At 40.9% G+C, this 19,353-nt stretch overlaps 1 protein-coding gene across 3 annotated transcripts in view; it reads right to left on the bottom strand.

The window, feature by feature from the left end:
- Positions 1-516: 516 nt before the first annotated feature.
- LOC311264861 (adenylate cyclase type 6-like) overlaps positions 517-19,353 on the bottom strand; it is a 36,453-nt gene continuing 17,616 nt past the window's right edge. For 2 of the 3 annotated variants that reach the window (XM_084366026.1, XM_084366025.1), the window contains 21 exons: positions 13,353-13,502; positions 12,458-12,579; positions 11,637-11,748; positions 10,310-10,437; positions 10,028-10,186; positions 9,535-9,676; positions 8,767-8,895; positions 8,646-8,674; positions 8,420-8,567; positions 8,141-8,238; positions 7,730-7,817; positions 7,510-7,626; positions 7,262-7,420; positions 6,930-7,105; positions 5,737-5,763; positions 5,613-5,642; positions 4,681-4,813; positions 4,225-4,488; positions 3,905-4,109; positions 3,678-3,802; positions 517-3,321 (listed from right to left, as the gene is read on the bottom strand). In XM_084366026.1, coding sequence (XP_084222152.1) covers positions 3,193-3,321; positions 3,678-3,802; positions 3,905-4,109; positions 4,225-4,488; positions 4,681-4,813; positions 5,613-5,642; positions 5,737-5,763; positions 6,930-7,105; positions 7,262-7,420; positions 7,510-7,626; positions 7,730-7,817; positions 8,141-8,238; positions 8,420-8,567; positions 8,646-8,674; positions 8,767-8,895; positions 9,535-9,676; positions 10,028-10,186; positions 10,310-10,437; positions 11,637-11,748; positions 12,458-12,579; positions 13,353-13,502 — 2,670 coding nt within the window. In that variant the 3' untranslated portion in view covers positions 517-3,192. The remainder of the gene's footprint in view (positions 3,322-3,677; positions 3,803-3,904; positions 4,110-4,224; positions 4,489-4,680; positions 4,814-5,612; positions 5,643-5,736; positions 5,764-6,929; positions 7,106-7,261; positions 7,421-7,509; positions 7,627-7,729; positions 7,818-8,140; positions 8,239-8,419; positions 8,568-8,645; positions 8,675-8,766; positions 8,896-9,534; positions 9,677-10,027; positions 10,187-10,309; positions 10,438-11,636; positions 11,749-12,457; positions 12,580-13,352; positions 13,503-19,353) is intronic. The other variant, XM_084366027.1, reaches the window with a different exon arrangement.

Raw genomic sequence — 19,353 nt, 5'->3', positions numbered from 1 at the left:
GAAAAAAGTGACGAAGAACAATTCATCTGTTTTTTCATGTTTCTTAAAATGAGTTTCAACTCAGAGACACAGGGACTACTTAGTAATTACTCAGTGAGATGTACAACTTTACTTGAAAGTACACAAAGAGTAACTAATGATTAAGTAATCACTAATTAGTCGCTACTAGACTGTCAGCGGCTGGTTCAAGGGACATTCTCCCTCTTGAGTAGTGGTCATATGTCAATTCACAGATACTTATGAACTAATCATTAAAGATTTATTAATATAGTATTATTTACTACATAGTTCTCATAAATTATTAATTCCTCATCAAGTCATTTCTTATTCATTTCTCACTCGCTCCGTAGTAACTACTCGCATTTTTTGTGCACCTTAGTGTTAAGTATTACCGTATCTGTTAAAATGGTGCTCTTAAGGTTTGCTTCCAGTGGCTTCTGTTCCTGTAAGCCACAGGTAATACATACTTGCAGTACATTTAAAAAAAAAACATTAGTAGATATATGAAAACACAAGAACAGCCATTGATTTTTTTTTATTTTTTTCTTCAAGGGGAAATGTTATTTTTCTCTTTGTCATAGTCCTCAACTCTTCTTGTCCTTCAACTTTGCAAAAACACTCCCCTTTCAACTCCTCCAACTCAGGGAAAATACAAATAAAAGAAAAAACAAATACGGAAGGATTCATCAGGCCTGAGCAAAACACTGTTTCAGTAGTATGGGGACAACCTTCCTCCCCTCTCCTGTTCCCCCCAAAACATCCCAAGAGTTAACAATCAACACAAGTCTATGGACAGCCAATAGAAATAGAATACATACAATGCACATTTTAATAAACTCATGTCCGTTCTATAAACTCTTTGCTTATATGAATCTCTGTTCATTGGTCACAGTTCACTTGATAGTTGGTGATCTCCATTACATTACTGTCCTCTGGTGCTCCCACCACCACCACCACGCTCGAGGCCACATATCATTGCACAGGAGGGACCAATAGCACAAGGCTGCGTGAGCTGGCTTTGGTACAAACATGATCAACTGGTTGGTTGCCATTGTTGAGAGTGGCGGAAGAGCTTAAATCAGGCTGATTCTCCCAATTATTTTGAGATCATTGCAGTAATGAGAAGTGAAAATTATTCTCGACAAGCCCTTATCCCTTATCTCCCTCTCCGTCCAAACATCAGCAGTCCAGACAGGGCAAGCAGGCACAGTTCCTGTTCAGTGTTATTCTGTGATTTAACTTAAGGCAATCAAACTCAGCTATTAGTACTTCTACGTGTTGCTGAAAGACTGAGCGGGGGAGGAAATAATACAATAAATATGTGTGTAGGTCTACTAATTCTGCCTTCACATAGTTAGTACTGAGAAGTTAATGTGTGGAAGGGAGAGGTCACCTTAAAGGCTGACTGAGATTTACAATACTGCAGTAGTGGCATAAATAAAAAAAGCACAGTGAATCATCTGTATATGTGTGTGTTTACTGCTATGCTTATGAGAGCATACACCACTCGGGTTCTGCTGCAAAGGCAGCTAATGGTTACTTCTTCTTACTATACATGATCACACCGATCGCCAGTTGAAATACTGTATTGAACATCAGGATTGAACAGCAGAATTCATTGGCTGCAGTTGATCAGTTGGTACCAGTGAGCTTGAGCTTTACGACTGGCATATTACAAGAAAGCGTGCTGGTCTTTGATCCTTTTCATTGGAATGGAATCATCATAATAAGCATAATAATTAATCAGAATCTTCATAATAATAATAATAATAATAATAATAATAATAACAACATTAAGAATATACAAATGATGGATACAGAAGTGATACAAAATACCCTACGTTAAAACAAACCAAAATGAAAACAAGATACCACAATCAGACATGCTTCAAAGCGGTTATGTTTGGCAAGAAAGCAGTTTTCGTTGTATCATAAAAACCTCACAGTGAAAATAGTTATGCCCCTTCAGGATTACAAAGCACAGTATTCAGTCAAAATCAATATATATTTCTTTCCTTCATCTATTTCTTCTTCATAGAAGAATCAGGCTGTGTGGTACCACTGCGCTGAAATCCGAGGTTTCCCCCTCCTGATGGCTCTGGGACAACTACCTGATCTGAGTTCCTTCATTTCCATTTGCACCAAAAAAATACTTCTCTGAAAGGGAAGGAGCAGTCGATGACAACATACTGTTACGGCTGAAACCAACTGCCCGCTGGCTGCTCAAGCTCTGAGAAACCGATCTGACGTGAAATGAGGATGATCCGAGCTGGAGCTACTTCTGCTCCTCAGAGAGCGGAGATAAAAATATAGATTTCAGACATTGCCTTCTAATAACATCCTTAGTCGTCTTTTTTTCTTTAGAGGTTGAGGGCAACATCATCATTTAGAGTTAAAGTGATCGGCTCTCTGCTGCCTGAATAATAAATTAATTTGACATATTTTATGAAAACAATGAGCAGTCGGGCAAACAAACAGGGTTCAGGCCTCCTGCCTAAAAAACAGAGGCGGTGATCATTGCTGACTTCAGCGAGAACATATCAAACATGTCTTGCCTTGCTTTTAGTAAATACTTTAGTCTTTGGTCAATATATTCCTCCTCAGTTTATACATATATTCATACACACACAAATATGCATGTACATACACATTTATAAACGTGTAATAAACTGGATATTTGTGCACGTATGTATTCACACTTTTCATAAAGGACCTTTTGCACAAAACATTGAGATCAGAATAAATAATTAATCCAGAAACAAAATATGAGTACCTGTTCATAATTCATGTGAAATAAAAATTACCGGAAAACAAATAAAACAAAAACAAAACACAAAGTAAAAATAAAAGTAGCCTTATGTACAGCGTTAATCTTCTTTTGACACAGGCTAAAAGGCGTTGTTTTAAATAAACAGACTTTGCATCTTTCAAGAAGCCTGAGAGAGAGGCTAGACATGAGAAAAACACTTGTCCTTCAACATGTACGTGGGCCAAAATGGCTGCCAGACGAGAACATTTTCCTCTCAAGAACACTTTCCTTTTGAAGTCTTAAAAGTTTTTTTCCTCTTTGCTTGGGGATTCAAGTGATGGCGTCTCGAGTTTTTAGCCATTCGCTCGCACTGTGAGTCCTCGCTCAGTGGTGCTGTGTCCTTGCAGTGGGGATCACCCCGGCATCTGCTGCCGCCGTGGCTGCTAACTGTTGGGCGGTCCATCGTTCAGGAAGTAGGTTGTCATTTCCCCTTTCCCTTTGACCTTGACCACCCCACGACACTCCAGCACGTACCCTTTGTTTGCGAGCACCTGGTAGAGGTCTGTAGTCACCTGTGAGCAGAACGGAAAAGGGCAGATTTACATTTAGGAACCTGATCTCATCTCCCATGCTTTTTCCAGGTAACTAGCTAGTCTAAATGTTTTATATGTAAATAGCCAACTTAGTCTTCGTGCATCATCCATATTTACAAAATCAATAACCCCAGAAAAAGGCAGTAGAAAACAAAATCCAGCTCATTTTCTTTAGCAGCCAAACGGCACACTGAAGAAATCCTCATTTCTTATTCCACACTGATATACAGTCTAGTTTTAACCAAAAGGGGTTAATCTTATTGTTTGTTCAAATGTTTTCATCCTAAATGAATGCACACCTGGATGTGCGTTAATCGAAGTCACATGAAACCTACCTGTATGCGGTCAGGCACACCTGTGCTGTCCATACGACTGGCCACATTGACTGTGTTTCCCCAAATATCATATTGAGGCTTGCGTGCACCGATAACCCCAGCTACCACTGGTCCAATGTTCAGACCTGACGACACAAACATTACAGTGAATCAACAAAGCAGCTTCTACCAAACATGTAAGACAACTTCAAAATCATTTGAATCTTGTGCTGTTTTTAGTTTTTTACCTATCTTCATCTGGAAGTTGTTGAAGGAATGCTCGTTAATGTATTTCATCTGCTCCCGGAGTCTCATGGCGTAGTCGGCCAGTGCAGTAATATGGGAACGGCCCTCCTTGTCATAGGTGGAGTCATTGAGACCGGAGGCCGCCATGTAGGTGGAGCCGATGGTCTTGATCTTCTCTAGCTGCCTGTACTTCTCTTCACTGATGATCTGAGAACAGAATACATTTGCACAATTTACAAATGATCATGTATTCGTTTTTTAAAATCGTCTGGGAGTCAAATCTGCACATTGAGTTTAACAAACATGCCTCGACGTATTTTACCTCATCAAAGTCGGCGATGATCTCATTGAGCAGCCGCAGACACTCCACTCCCTCGTTGTTGGCCTCCAGCTCCACGTAGAACTCAGAAAAGTTGCTGATGGAGGCGAACATGACAGCCACACACTCACAGGACTGGTAGTATAGCTCGTCGTTACGCCGCTCACGCGCCAGAAAGTGAGCAGCAACGTCCTTAGGCAGAATATTATGGAGGAGGCGACGATTGTAGGCTTGCAGTTCCTCCATCTCCTCCTTCTCTTCTGTGGCCTGAGAGTTAAAAGTCTTTATTAGTTACATTCAGCTTTTTTTTTTAAGTATAATGTCTGACAGGGTCGAGGTGTAGACTGCAGATCTGTCTCTATCATCTTGTTCATAGATGGACAAATGTTGAGGTTTTTGCAGAAATGTGAAGACATTGTGTTTGGTCACATGGCGCCCTCTAGTGGACGCTGCACATACCTGTAATTTCCACAGGAAGTCGAGGCGTGCAGTAGATTCAACCTGCTGGGCGTGCAGGTACAGTGCCAGGACAAAGACTGTGAGGATCACTGGAGTCATGACCCTCAGGGACACTTTGGTCACAACAAATGGGCTGTGAAGTGATGGACACATGGTCAGATTAATGGAAGGAAGATGAACTGGCTTTAAGCTTTAATAATAGCATAACGGACTGTCCAGACCAAGAACGACAACTCTAACAATAACTATAAATATACCGTTTTAAAAATATTTCTAATTCAAGTGGGCTGTGGAACCACAATATGAAGACAACCACCGTGGTGAACGATATCCTTGGGATCACTTTCGGAGCGATTTGATGAACGATAGACACACTGACAACCAATCAACATCCATCTGAATTTACAGGCCCATCAATCAGCTTGATTTTGAAGACATTTTCCTACAAAATAATGTTTTTAGAGGTGCTTATAAAATTGGTGTATTATGTAAGCTAATTGATGGCATTTAGGAAACAATTTTTAGACGGCCTACTCTAATAACTCAGTCTTCGTTATTTATACAACTCATTTAACGCTTATATAACGTGTATTAGGCTGCAAATTACACATAAAAAACATAATTTTACCTGAAACAAAAAGCCAAACCGTATTGGGGTCTTCAGAGTTTCTTTTGTCTTTCCCACATCCTCTTGACAATGGCCAAGATAATTGATGTTGACAAGAGTAGGAATAAAATCTTTCTTCAAAAAAAGACAACTGTGGTAACAGTGTTGGATTCTCTGAACTCATCTTTGAAGAATTTCGTGGACCCATATCCTTGTTATCATTTATCAGTTTGGATCCTCTCATCGTTATCTTTACAGTCATCATCATAGTCATGGTTCTTGGTGTGGATAAGACCACTGAAAGTAGTACTGAATGTAATCTTACCATTGGTTTGTAGTTTCATTGAAACTGGACCTAAAAGTAAAAACACAAGAAAATTAATTCTCATCAATACAAATGAAGCAAATAATCATTATAATATTAGTGTTTCTGAATACAAAAATCTTACCATTGAGCACTAGTTTCATTTAAATCACTAAAAAGTAAAAAAAAAAAAAAATACTGTTAGTACAAAACTCAGATATATAACAGAAATAAAATTGTACAAATCAATTGTTGGCACAAATTGGTACAACATCCAAGTAGGACTGCGTGTTGTTTTAAAATGTTCAATGTGTGTAATGACTGTGTGTTAGGTTTTTTGATTGTCATTTTCACGAAGCATCTCAAAACACATACACTCTCGTCGTCTTCAAGTAGCAGTATGTTATATTTTCTACTGACCTATATTATAACTGTGTGAGGGAAAAAAAACACATTTATTTCTGCTCACTTCTTGAAACAACATCTCCGGGGCCTCATTTATAAAAATGTTCTTCGATTTGTACTTGAACTTAGTCTGAGTCTTAAGATCATTGCTAATGATGTGCTTACAATCGATTCATAAAAGGTGTTGAGGATAAGAAACTTTGCTTCAGCAGGTTCTAAGAATCCCGTTTGTCACTTCTGCACACGTGATACTATAAATCTTAAAGTAATTTAAACTGTAAACACGTGCGTTATCATTTCCCCTTTAATAATGCCAGCATGAACAGGGGTTTTGTCAGGAATAACCATGGAAGACGAGATCACGTTGATGGTAGAGGAGGTTGAAGCCAGCCAACACGTTTTAGTAGGTGGACCAGGAATAGTAGGTTGAAAAATCAAGCCAAACACACAGCTTGGGAGTGTGTGCACATTGTTGTTTATAAAGCTCATGCAAAGTTCACCAAATCCCTCTTGAACACATATGCATCCCAACCTGCGATACCCGGACACAACCAGCAGGAAAATCATGTGGGTCTAAACTTTGCTTAGAGATAAGATCATTTCCACGTTTAATTAAGGCTTTATAAATAACTACTTTTACGTGGTTTTCTGCTTAAGTCATGCTTGAAAATACAAACTTGATCATAAGGAGAAGTTTGGGGAATATAAGCCATTAAAACACTGTTTTTATTTCAATAATAATATAGTCTAAAGTTGGAGAAGTTATCAGGTTAAAGGATAACTAAAAGAATAAATAAATGAACTCCACTTTAAATACCCAATTGAGGATCAATACTCAGCTCTACATTGAAAACATGAAAAAAGCTGCCTAGTTTTACACAAACATTATCCTGTGTCCCCGCTCCGCATTAGCACCAAGCCTGTGGCACTTACATGGCATTGGAGGTGACAAAGAGGTCTGCGTTGTCGAATAGTGCTACTTGTGGCCACTCCACCAGCAGCAGGAAGGTGAGCTGGATGAGCAGCATGAGGGCGAGCTTCCCGATGCTGCTGATCTGCAGGAACACCGAGCAGGCCAGCAGCGTCAGCAGCACACTGTAGCTGAAATACTGGCACGAACAGGAGAGCAGCATCACAAAGAGGTGCTATCAACAATAGATCTCTCACAGAAACACAAATGCAAATGTGACATTTTCCGTTTGAAATGGCTCGACCGTTTGCGTCGGGGACACAAACAGTGAAGTGGTGACATACAATGAACTCACCTCAGGAAAGGGGCAGGAGGGGCCTTGGCTCGGACAGATCTCCAGACCTCCTTCAACAGACACATTCAGGCTGCGGATCAGACAGGGTGTCACCAGGGCTGCAGAGGTGTTCAGCTTCTCCGCAACGCACTGCGCCAAGCTCGTGGTGTCACAGGCAAACTGCAGTGAAGCCAAACATACACACATGTGATCATCTATTCAGCGAGATTTTCAACATGTACAGCTGGTCTGTCTTAGCTATCACTTACCATATTAACAAAGGCAGAGATGAAGACGAGGATGATGGTAAATACTCCAACCAGGGTGCTGTTGGTGCGAGACTGGACAATCTTCTTTGAGACAGTCTGCATCGCACCTGGAAAGAGCTACAAGAGGAAAAGAAAAAAAGATTTACACCTTAGACAGATGGTGAAAGCACAAGTATATCACCAAAATATCAGTTTTGTTTGTCGTCACGAGCTCCGCTACCTTGATGCACGAATATATGGCACAGATGAAGAGGATGTTGGCGAGGATGATGAAGATACTGATGTAGATTCCCAGCATGACCGGGGTGCTGCAAGGAACAATACATAAAGTTATACAGAGATATTCAGGGCGCTTTCACAACTAACCAGCTCAGTTTGGTTCATTTGGGCTGGTGTGAAAGATGTCAATCAAACTTCAACTTGCAACTAAGATAAATAAACACAGAAGTTGCATTAAAAGCTGCATGGGTTCCCCAAGTGGGATGAAAGTCACCGAAACTGTCTAATGTCTATAATCAGTCAGCGTGAACCCGAACCAGACAAAAATTAAAAGGCATCAATGTATAATTGTGTGAAGGCAGTCTTATCACAGTACATATTGGAGGATTTACAGTTTATGTGAAGGACTTACTGTGGAAAGATAACAATCTGTATGAATGATATGAAGCAGAATACTAGTAGGGTGCAGGCAACGTAGCCTCCAAAACGATCGTCCACCTTTTTGGAATACTGCAACAGAAAAGAGATGAAGAAGAGAGTTGGGTGGAAGAACCTAAAGCAAACTTTGAAAGGTGATTACAAAATAATGAAAACATACTTGTGAACAATATAATACATGTCTACCAATAGATCCCCCCCTAAATCCAACACACTGGAGCTGTAGCACAATAATCAGGAGTCTCTTTTAAACCTTTTTCTCCAGGCTGGAGGTCTGGAAGGTGAGCAGGAACTTCTTCACGTGGTCTTTTCTTAGCTGGTCAATGCTGCGCGCGTCAATGGCTCTCCCCAGAAATTCATCCACCTCGTCCTCCGGGTTCATGGCCTCCTGAACTCCACGGCTGAAAAAAGGATAAAGGGGTTAATGAGATCAAGTTAAAAAAAAGACACACATCTGACTATCACGAGCGAGTACTCACTTGTCTTTACTGGAGGTCTCATCAATCCCCTGTAAGACAGACAACAAATATGACAAATATGAGTCTCAGAAAGAAGCTGCAGCCTGTCACCATGAAGGAGCGAGTCGATGTCGAGTCTCACCATTTGTCTGAAGACTTTGGAGTCTTTGGTCCGGGAAAAGGTTCTGTCGGGGACCCAGCGTGGCATCAGCCCCTCGTTAGAGTTGGCTCTCGTCCGCTGCATCTTTGCCATCATCGCCTTCTCCTCCTTCTGCTCAGAGGAAAGAAGATGAAAGCTTGACCAACTGTTCTCATACAACACAAAACACTGAATAATAATATAAGTGACTAAATACACTGGAAGAGGTCTTTTTCATTCTGGCTTTCATGACGCCCACGAGGGAGCGTACAGTCAGATTAGTTCATTCACAAATCTGTCCCCTCTCATCTGTTGAGATTAATCCTCTGTGGTTCTTTTTCTTCACAGTGACAGTTTGTCTTTCTAGGCCCTACCAGTTATCTGTCAGTTAGGTTATTTAAGCTTTGATTGGAAAACCAGTGTATTGCTAACTGTTTCTTGCACAGGACTGATAAGAAGGTGGTTCTAGTGGAGCACTGTACACAATGATACAGTGTATTTTTTGAGATTGTTATTGCATCGTGAAATTCTGATGCGGTTGCAGCCGTAGTGCATCAAAATGTAAAATTAAAATTGGGTGAAAAATAATTATTGTAAAAAGTAAATATAAGACAGAAACTTTCAGAAATAAATAATTAATAAAATGTTAAAGTGCATATGTATAGTATGGGACAAAATGTCAAATATTTCTGTGTGTTATCTTTTTAAAAAAATCCTGAAGATAACAAACATATTATATCCTTATTGAGCTTTGTGTTTTTATGCACTGACCCTTTTCTGGCTGCAGCCGAGGACCAGGAAGGTCTCGATGCTGTTTTCCTTCAGATACGCATTCCTCTCGCCTCCAAAACCTGGTTCCACCTCATAGTCTCCGTTTAGGTACTGCAAGGTGGCCTTGGTGATGTGGATCCGCCTACGAGGAGGTAAAAACATGAGGAATTTAATATAAAACCTTAAAGTGACTACGAGGAACTTTAATTTTTGTTGATTCCAGCGGTCCCTTTGACAAAAGCGGTAAGACACCAGCGCCTGCTGTTGCACAGATCTTTGCTAGCACATGCCGGTAGCGCGCTTGTTTTGGAAGCGAGTGACAGATATGTATTGTTTATACAGAACCAATAAAGTAAGCCTTCTTACTTTACTGGTTCTTTATAAACATGGTAACTCTGTTGATCACCAGTAAATCACCTTCCGTCAACAGTTGTTGTGCACTTTGATGATTTTTCTAACATGCAAATTGTGAAGGCGTGTGTGTGAACCTCACCCTGCTTTGCCTCCCGCCTCCATGTGATTAGCCAGCGTGACATCGTTTGACCACACGTCAAACTGCCACTTCCTCAGTCCTAGCACGCCACAGTGCACACGCCCACTGTGAATGCCGACGCGCATGTTAACGTTGACCCCAGTCACCTCCCTCACCAGCCTGCAGACACACAGCACCGAAGATCAGCGTCTCCTCTCCCGGTGCGGGACGAAGCTTCGAACAAGTACATCAAACAAACTCCAAACCAAACAGCACACATATGCAAACACAGTTTCTACTCACGAGATGGCCTCTATCATGTCGACGCCCATCTCCACACAGCAGTGGGCGTGGTCGGCCCGGGGTTCAGGCAGCCCGGATACACAATAATAACAATCACCCAAAATTTTAATACGTAGACAGTGGTTCTCCTGAGAAAGACGGTAAAAAAGAGAGAGCAAGAGATGAAAAGAAGTGTCCAAAAGACACAATAAAGGAATAGTTCGACATTCAGGGAAATATGCTTACTAAGTTTCTTGCTGAGAGGTCAATGAGAAGACTGATACCACCGTCACGTCTGTTTATTAAAGGGAATTACGGTATTTTAAAACCTGGACCCTATATTTACATATTTTGTTAAGGTAATGATTCACACTTACCAAAAGTTTTGGAAGCTGGCAGCTGTGATACGTCTGCAATGGCTGCAAAGTACTCCTTCCAGGCAACTCCAACCATCAAAGTAAAGTCCATTAAAAGTGTTTGTCTTTGTCACTGGCAGGCTAAAGTTGTCATTTTAAGTGTCTGACAAAATTACAGAAATGATTTCTAAAGATATAGACCTGTTTGTTTAATGATAAGAGACTTTTTTTTTAAAACCAGAAATGAGAATATGAAAGAACAATTAATAAACTGAGAATCTTTACCATGTGAACTTGGTGGCTGTAAACCATCAGAAATGATCAGGGAAGGATGACACCTGGAGCAGACTAGAGAAGATGGCCCAAAATTGCGAACGATGGACACGAGCAATTGATGGAAAAAGCGATGTTGATGATGATGATGTAACCGGAAACACACGTCTCGTATGTGGAGAAGTCTTGCTCTGAAGTCTTGTGAGAGGTGAGTTGTTGCAGTAAGATGTCAGTGGAAACGTGAGTTGGAGAGAGGAGTTTGGAAATTTACCATGGCTGAATATTTAACTGAGTAACTGTTTCTGGTTACAAAAAGGATCTCGCATCTCAACAAGTAGGTCTTTCTCTGTAGGAATCATTTCCATAACATTGTCAGACACTTAGAAACAAAAACTTCTAGTGGACGTAATGTTGATGGTCGGAGTTGCCCCAGAGGACATCGTACATTGCAGCCATTGCAGCCAGAAGAGGCAATCTCCTGAACTGATTCCAAAACTTCTGGTAAGTAAGACTCATTTACACACCAAAACAAGTAAATATAGGTCACAGGTTTAAAAATACTGGAACTCCCCTTTAAGAGTGACACTACAGCCAGGAAGCTGACCTGGATCTGGCAACAAAATCTTACTATCAGCACCCTTTATTTCCCAAAATGTCAAACTCAACACGGCATGTGAAGCCACAGACGTGTGAGAAAGGACGCTGTGTGTGCTCCTTACCGACGCCAGCTTGTCGAAACGGGCGAAGAGTTCATTGAGCGTCATGACCAGCTCCTGAGCTGTGCACTGAGAGGCCAGGCTGGTGAAGCCCTCGATGTCTGCAAACAGAATACTGAGGACGAGATCAAGAGGTGGAAGAACAGAAAGAAAAAACACCGTTAGTCCTCGACTATCATCAAGTTTTAGCATTAGCAACTGCGCAGTTCTATGATCTCTACACAGCAGCAGCATGATAGTGCTGCATGTTACTATCAGGGCTGCTAACCTTGAGAGAGGCAGGAAGTTTGACCTTAAAGTCTTCTGAAGGAGATCTGTGCCAGTGTGAAGTGTCTGTGTGTGTGTGTGTGTGTGTGTGTGTGTGTGTGTGTGTGTGTGTGTGTGAGAGAGAGAGAGAGAGAGAGAGAGAGAGAGAGAGGTGGGAGTGAGAGACTGTGCAGTGTGTTTGCTCAGTGCTGTAATTGAATGTGTGCTGAAGCTCTCCATCTTTGGGGATTATCTTATCTTGGCTGCTGGTGATTAAGTATTCCCTCACTAGTGTTAATTAGCCTCCACTCTGCCAAACCACTCTACCCTCTTCTGACTCTGTGAGCGCACTTGTATATCAGTGTGCATGTGTGAGTGTATGTGGGCACGGATGTGTGTGAATCACTCCCAGGAAGAATGAGGGACAATGTTTGTTTTGTGTTGAATTTTTTGACATTTTAATATGTTTGTTGATGTTTTGAGGATGATGAAACATCACACTAGATCATATCACTCTAAAAATACATGGATAAAGTAACATTTGAAACTATAAATAAATTATAAATTACAGCACTGACCTGACGTTGTCATGTTTCTGGATATAGATCTTATGGAACATCATGTCTTCCTTCTTGGCATTGATGTCAGCCTTCATCTCCATTGCAACGTGCCTTGGCAACACTGAGAGCAACAGACGCTCCTGGAAAAGACACAAAAAAGACACAAAATGCAACATAAACAAGACATAAAAAACAACAGTGAACTGATACTCCAACAATTACTGTCTCTGTATCCAAAGCCTCATTTATCTTAATCCTCTGTGTCATAGAGCTCCATTGTTTCCCAGCTAAATACTATTAAACACACATCAGTGAGCCACAATGTTGTGTCATGAACACGAGTATGGTTGATCCAATATACACCATCTGGCTGCCACTTCAAACTCAAAAGTACACCAAATTAATTTAAAGGTGAAAATACTGTCCAGCAAATAAACCATTTACTTCTGTGAGAGACGTTTACTGAGCCTTTTAAATAGAACTACATAGACGTGACCCGATTTCAAAGACGTACACCTTCAGCAGGAACAAATGTATACAAATATACTGTGGTATATGAGGAATTAGCTGCACTTTAAAACATACTTGGACAAGCTGGACAAGTTTATGTACTTCAAGTACTTCATGTCTCATTTTTAGAAAAGAAAGGTTTCAAGAATAAGCGCTCGGGCAGCCACACAAAAAAGGCTTAGCGCTCTGAAAAAAGACGCTGCACCTTTTCTCTGGCCGGCCACCTGCTGCAACAGACGCTCGCTCCTCATCGGGAACAACTGAGAAAAGACGCTGGGACTCTATGAAATGCTATGTGGACGCAGGCCTTAAGGCCTCTGAATAAGGCATTTTTCCAAAAACAAACGTTGCCGTCTTATATTCTGACCAATACAATCTTATATACATATAGGCTCATGTGTACCTGTTGTTGATTCTCCCTCTGCAGATGTAGTCTGGCCTGGATGTATCCTCTGGTCTCCTGGAAGGCTTGTCTCTGGGAAACCTCAGCGGGGTAGTGGGTACAGATTCCAATGATGTTAGTGCACAGGAAGATCAGGACATTAGCGCTCACCTGGAGAGACGAGAGACGAGGGAGAAACTCTGGATGATTTGAGCATTGACTGAGCTTTCTCATCAAACTCGACAAATTATTAATTTTTCATGTTTGAATGTTGCTGTTACTGCTTCCAGGATAAAATGGTTTCATGATATCCTTTGTTTTTTCTGTGGGTTTAACCTTAAATCATAATAAAACTGTCTGGTTTCATCGACAGTGATGCCGACAGAGATTGGCCTACATCTCAAGTGCTCGACTTTACAGGAAAATCCTTACATAAACAGACATAGAAAACATTAACTGGTGACAGGCTTTTACTGCACTCTTTCTAAGAGTTAAATTATGATAGTAGTGGCATCTGTTTACCTTTTTTTCTAAAACATTTCTGTTCCCTTCCTCAGACTCAAAGCATACAGTAGGTGCATTACGGCCCCTGCGTGGTTTTGGGCTCTCTGAGACTAAAGTTGTGATAGGAATGTGATAAAATCTTTGGTCGTCAGTCCTTGTCTGGTCTGAGATCACACTTTGAGACACATCTACCAAAAGCCAATATAGAGCTTTGGCGACCAAGGAAAATTAGGACACAGACCCACACACACACAAAAAAGCAGAGGGATAACACGAGCTGATGATGTGGCTCTGCTCTCACCACACAGTCAGCACATAATCCGACGTAACTCAAATTGATATCGACTTGTGTACACTCTATCGACTAGCAACTAGCTGCCTTTAGCAAGTTTGCCATGGAGTTAAGTGGCCCTATTAGTGGACTGGAATGTGCTCGCACCGCAACCTCTGACAACGGGCTAGGTCACCACACTCAACAGTGCTCTGTCAACCGGCCTCCCAGCGAACACTGCTGGACTCCAGGCCACTGAGACCTACAGATGGACGACAGAGGATACAGTACAGAAGCCTTCTGAATCATTTACTTCTGTTCTCTCTCATGTATTTATGATCAATACTTAAACAGGATGTGGGTTCGTAGCCAGATCTTTTCTTTTTTTTACACACTGACATCTCATGGGTAAAAACGGAAATACACAAAGGCCAAGGAGTTCAACACGCAAATAAAAAAGGATGGCTCCAATTATATGCTTAATGTAGTTATGATCAATTACAATGCATCTGGTGAAAGTACAGTAGAAGCTCTGATTCAACTTCTTTACTCAAGTTAAATTAGGAAAGTACAGGCTCTGAAATGTACTCAAAGTAAAGAAGTCAAAAGTTTCCCTCTGAAGGGACATTTCTGTGCAAAGCTAACTGAACCTCATGTCATATTAATAGAATTAATAGTTGGTAAAGCATCTCGAGCACAGCAACAAATTGAGAAAATAAGAAACTCCAGGCAGAGGGTAGAGTCTCTACACCTTTTCTCCCCTTTCAAGTCTCCCTCTCTGTCTGTTTCTGTCTTGTTATGTGAGTCTGCTGTGAGCGATATGCCTTGATAGGTTAAAATTAGTCGTGTGATGCTGGAAAGGCAACGTGAAATGACACAAAATAAAAATAATCGATCATTCCCCTCAAACGCAATTACACAATCCTGTGTTGAAGATGTAAGGAGTAGAAAGTACAGACTTTTGTGTCAAAATGTGGGGAGTAAAAGTAAAAATCTGTCAGAAAAATAGTGAAGTACAGATACCTAAAAATATACTTAAGTACAGTAACAGAGTATTTGTTACACTTCACTTCAGCCTTTACGATTTTTGAGGAAGAGAAAGGTCTGTGTATATCTTTACATATATACATATCCAATGTTAATATAGTGCACATGGTACAGCAAAGGTGAGCAAAGATGATAAATATAGAATATGTGTTACAAAAACACGGTGCAATCTTAAAATCTTCCTAATATTAGGAAGAAATACTAATATTAAGAGTTTTTAGAAGAACCACATTCAAGGGACAGAGAAGAGCATGAGTGAATGTAAATATAGAAGGTGGTTACCAAAGAATTATGAGAATAGCAAATGGGGGTAAAGGTGCCTTAAGGTGACATAGTTTACAAGGTATCACAGACACAGGAATAGAAACAGATGGGTAACGGACAGAGGCGCTGAAAAGAAAGTAAACAAGGGGCGGGGTAAAAAATAGAACAGGGACAACAGAGATAAAATGGAAGACTGACAGATGTTGAGGAGAGGAAGGAAATGAGTTGTAAGGAGCGGGACGAGGAAGGAAAAGACAATGTGAGGACGACAAGAGAGAGGAGAACGAGCGAGTGAGGTCTGCAGAGAGAGAGAGAGAGAGAGAGAGAGAGAGAGAGAGGGGGCAGGACAGATATGGGCCACAGTGACATTAGGCAGATGGCTCTGAGCGCTCAGCTCTGTTTACATTACTCTCACTGATCAGGCAAAAAACAGCCAGGAGACAAAAGTGAGCCCGGCAGCACAATGGTTATGTGCAGGTGAACGCCTCCCGTCAGTCCGTGGATATGTGTTCTCTCTGCACATGCAATGAGCTTCAGCTACTCTAAGTATTTATCGTTCCAGATTCACTCGACGTTCGTATCACGCTACATGTGTCTGAGCTCACAAGCCCAAGCTAATTGCTTGCTTTTCTCAAGAGGGCAAGGGCTAGTGGGTTTACATAGTACACAGTAAGGTCCTGTGTTTACGTAACAGCACTCCACCTCTTTAGGAGCTCTGCTTGGCAGCGTTTACCTGCTACCTGTACTGTACACGCTCCCAGTGCAAGGCCACCGCACCTGTCCTCTGCTCAACAACACACTCGTTTATCCAAACTCATCACTCAGACTGGCCTTTCCTGTGCTGGTTTGGTGTAATCATACCACTTTGCATTATAATCGTCATTGCTCACTCTCTGTCAGGTAGGGTTCATGACTGAGTTACCAATATGATTACGGCCTACTAAAAGGGTTACGCTCGGTTTATGAAGACTAAAATAAACCAGGAATTGAACATCACGTCACTGGAAAATCACATAGTTGTTTTGTTTTTTGCCATAAAAGCAGTCGTCATTTCCCCCTGGGGGTGACATGATGGGAGCAGCCAGCCAGTCTGTGGAGAGGACCTCAGCTTAATCCCTGGATATCAAAATGGCATTATGTAAGAGCTGCACTGATCTAGACAGGACAGGCAAAACAGCACTAATACTGGCTATTCAGCACAACATACAGTAGATTTAAAATGTATTTTGCCACAAAAAGCCCCACAAACAGCTCAGGAAGGATATGCAGGCTTAATCAATAAATGATGATGGCTCTGAGGACACGCTGCTGAATAAATCACCACCTCTTTGCGAACAGGTAAGTCTGTTGCATACCTGAAATACCTCCACAATGATGTTAAACCCCCTCCAACATTGAACATTTTTCCTCACACCTACAAGATATTTAAAAGCCCTTTTTTGCCATTTGTTAAAAAAAAAGAAAAAAAAAGTGTTTGACAGAAAGGGGGTGCTGTAAAGAACATGGCGTCTTGGGATTGAATATTTCACACAATGTAAACATCATATAGCCTCAATAATGAGCTGGGACAGGCTGATACAGAAATATATACGAGAAGAAAAAATAAGTTATAGTGTATAGTGTGAAGCCTCTTACTTATTTCTACGCTTGTGCACTTTCTGAGTAGTCAAAGCCTGTATAGTTCCATATTTATGACATTTAATATGAAAGATTGAATGCTTTGAAATTATCTCTTCATGTAGGCCAAATTTTACCAACCAGTGCAATATAAAATACTCTCTTTCAGCTTACTGATTAATAAATTATCAAAATGGTTACACAAATTTGTGTTTGACACGTTGATTTTGTAACCACTGGTTGAGAAGAGGGCAAAAATATGTCTTTGACATTCAGACCAAATATCAAAGAAATCAATGTTGCAATCCTGGTTGGTCCTCACTAGGTAATTTGTAAAACCCACATTACAGCTGAGGCTGATGGGAATGTCATTAGTTTTACAAGCATTTGGTCATGAACTTAAGTATGATGGTGCTTAAAGAAAAGTCAGAGGATCAACAAAGTTATTGGGATTCATCCAGATGGGGACCATGAATGTCTGTACAGTATTTCATGGTAATCTGCCAAATAGTTGAGCTATTTCAGTCTGGTGGACCAAAAGGATGACTGATTGCGTTCCTAGACTCAATGCCTGTTAGCATGGTTTACGTAGGGAATACACAGTCTCAACAAAAAAGTGGCAAACACTACAATGACATCTACCTGTCCATCATTAGTGATGCCTCAGCAGCAACACAACACTGCTCTAAACTTAATGAATCTCCTCTGAAGCTACTGTCTCTGAGTTGGACAAGCAGGAGAGGATGAGAGGGGGAGCTAATGGAACATTCAGAAACTTTATTTATAATTTTTCTCCGCCTTTGTGATGGATTTAGCACAGCAGCCATTTACTTTAGCAGGAAGTCTGTGGTCCTGACAGTGAGTCTATAAACATTGACTTTTAAGGCCATCAGGCACCATTTCAGACTGGGGAAGAGTGTCGTGGAAGAGAGAGCAATGTGGGAGAATATGGGCAAATGGAGCATCCTACAAGATTGATGCAAATGCAGTGCACCAGGTCAAATCATGTTTTTGCAATGTCGTCGCTTGGAGAGTCTGTGGAAAAGACAAGAAAAATACGCAGATGGGAACAGTTATCATGTAAAAACGTGTTAAACGTTGTGCAAGGTTATATTTGAACTTGTCCCAAGTATTTTGCAAAACAGCGACAGAAAACTGTAAAGACACAGAAAATATTTAGTGAACTAAAGGTCTCCTGCGCGATGGTCCTACACATAACCCACTCAACAACTCGACAGCTTGCTAAATAGACAATTTTCGTCACTGTTTCGTAAGTTGAAATGATGATCCTGGAACAACATTAATTATAATGTTCTAGGATCAACACTGCAATATCAGAGACACTGTACGCTGCCTACTCAGCACCACATGGCAGACAGACAGAGTTAGCGATTAATAAACACAGTTGAGCATGTAGCTGCTAAAAAGGCAGATATTTCAAGGAGGAGAATGAAAAACAGAGCTCAAAAGGAGTCAAAATTGGATTCAAATTCAATGAAAGTCCAAGCATGACTCCAAATAAAAGGCAATTTTGTTTCTATAACTGATGTGTGAATACGCAACTGTTTGCTAAGAGCAAATCAGCTGAAAAGTTGGTTAAATGTCAGCAACAAAATCTGTTATTACATGTTTAAGGGTCAACTACGGCTGCATGATATTAGAGATGCACAATATATACACCGTAAACAGTATAAATTATCAGCCCAATAATGGGACATTTATATTATCGGTTATCAGCTTATAATGAATTATACAAGAAGAAGAAGAAGAACGAGAAGAACAAGAACAAGAGCCACACAGTGTGGACTACAGAGCCCCGAATATGTTGTCGCCAGTGTGGACATCTTTTATAGGGAAGACAACACAATGCAACTGTACGAGTTATAACACAATAACTCTATCAAAAACTTCTCAAAAAAATGTCAGCTTCTGCCATTTGAATATTGTATAAAAGAAACCTAGTCAGTCTGTGCAAGGAAGTAACCACACAATCCAAAACAGACAGTCGGATGTGACTAATAGTCAGCACTCACAAGCCAATTCCATTTCAAACCAAACAATCTTAATCAAACTGTCTGAGGTTTCCGTACAGTGCAGAATGTCAGCCCGGTATCTCTTTTCTATTTTCTCAGCATTTTTTACACGGCACGATACTCAGCCATCACCTGACACTGATCAAAGGAAGGTGTGTTTATGTCTCTGTGCGTGCACGTACATGCAAATGCACAAAACGAGCAGGCCAGATAGGATTTTCCCGAGACAGATGATACTACTACTGTACTTTCATTAACTCAAACCCCTTACAAGTATTTGACAGAA

Source organism: Pagrus pagrus, assembly GCF_965226575.1.
Source record: "Pagrus pagrus genome assembly, chromosome: 11".
In the NCBI taxonomy this organism is placed as follows: Eukaryota; Metazoa; Chordata; class Actinopteri; order Spariformes; family Sparidae; genus Pagrus; species Pagrus pagrus.
This window is presented reverse-complemented; position numbering and strand designations above follow the sequence as displayed.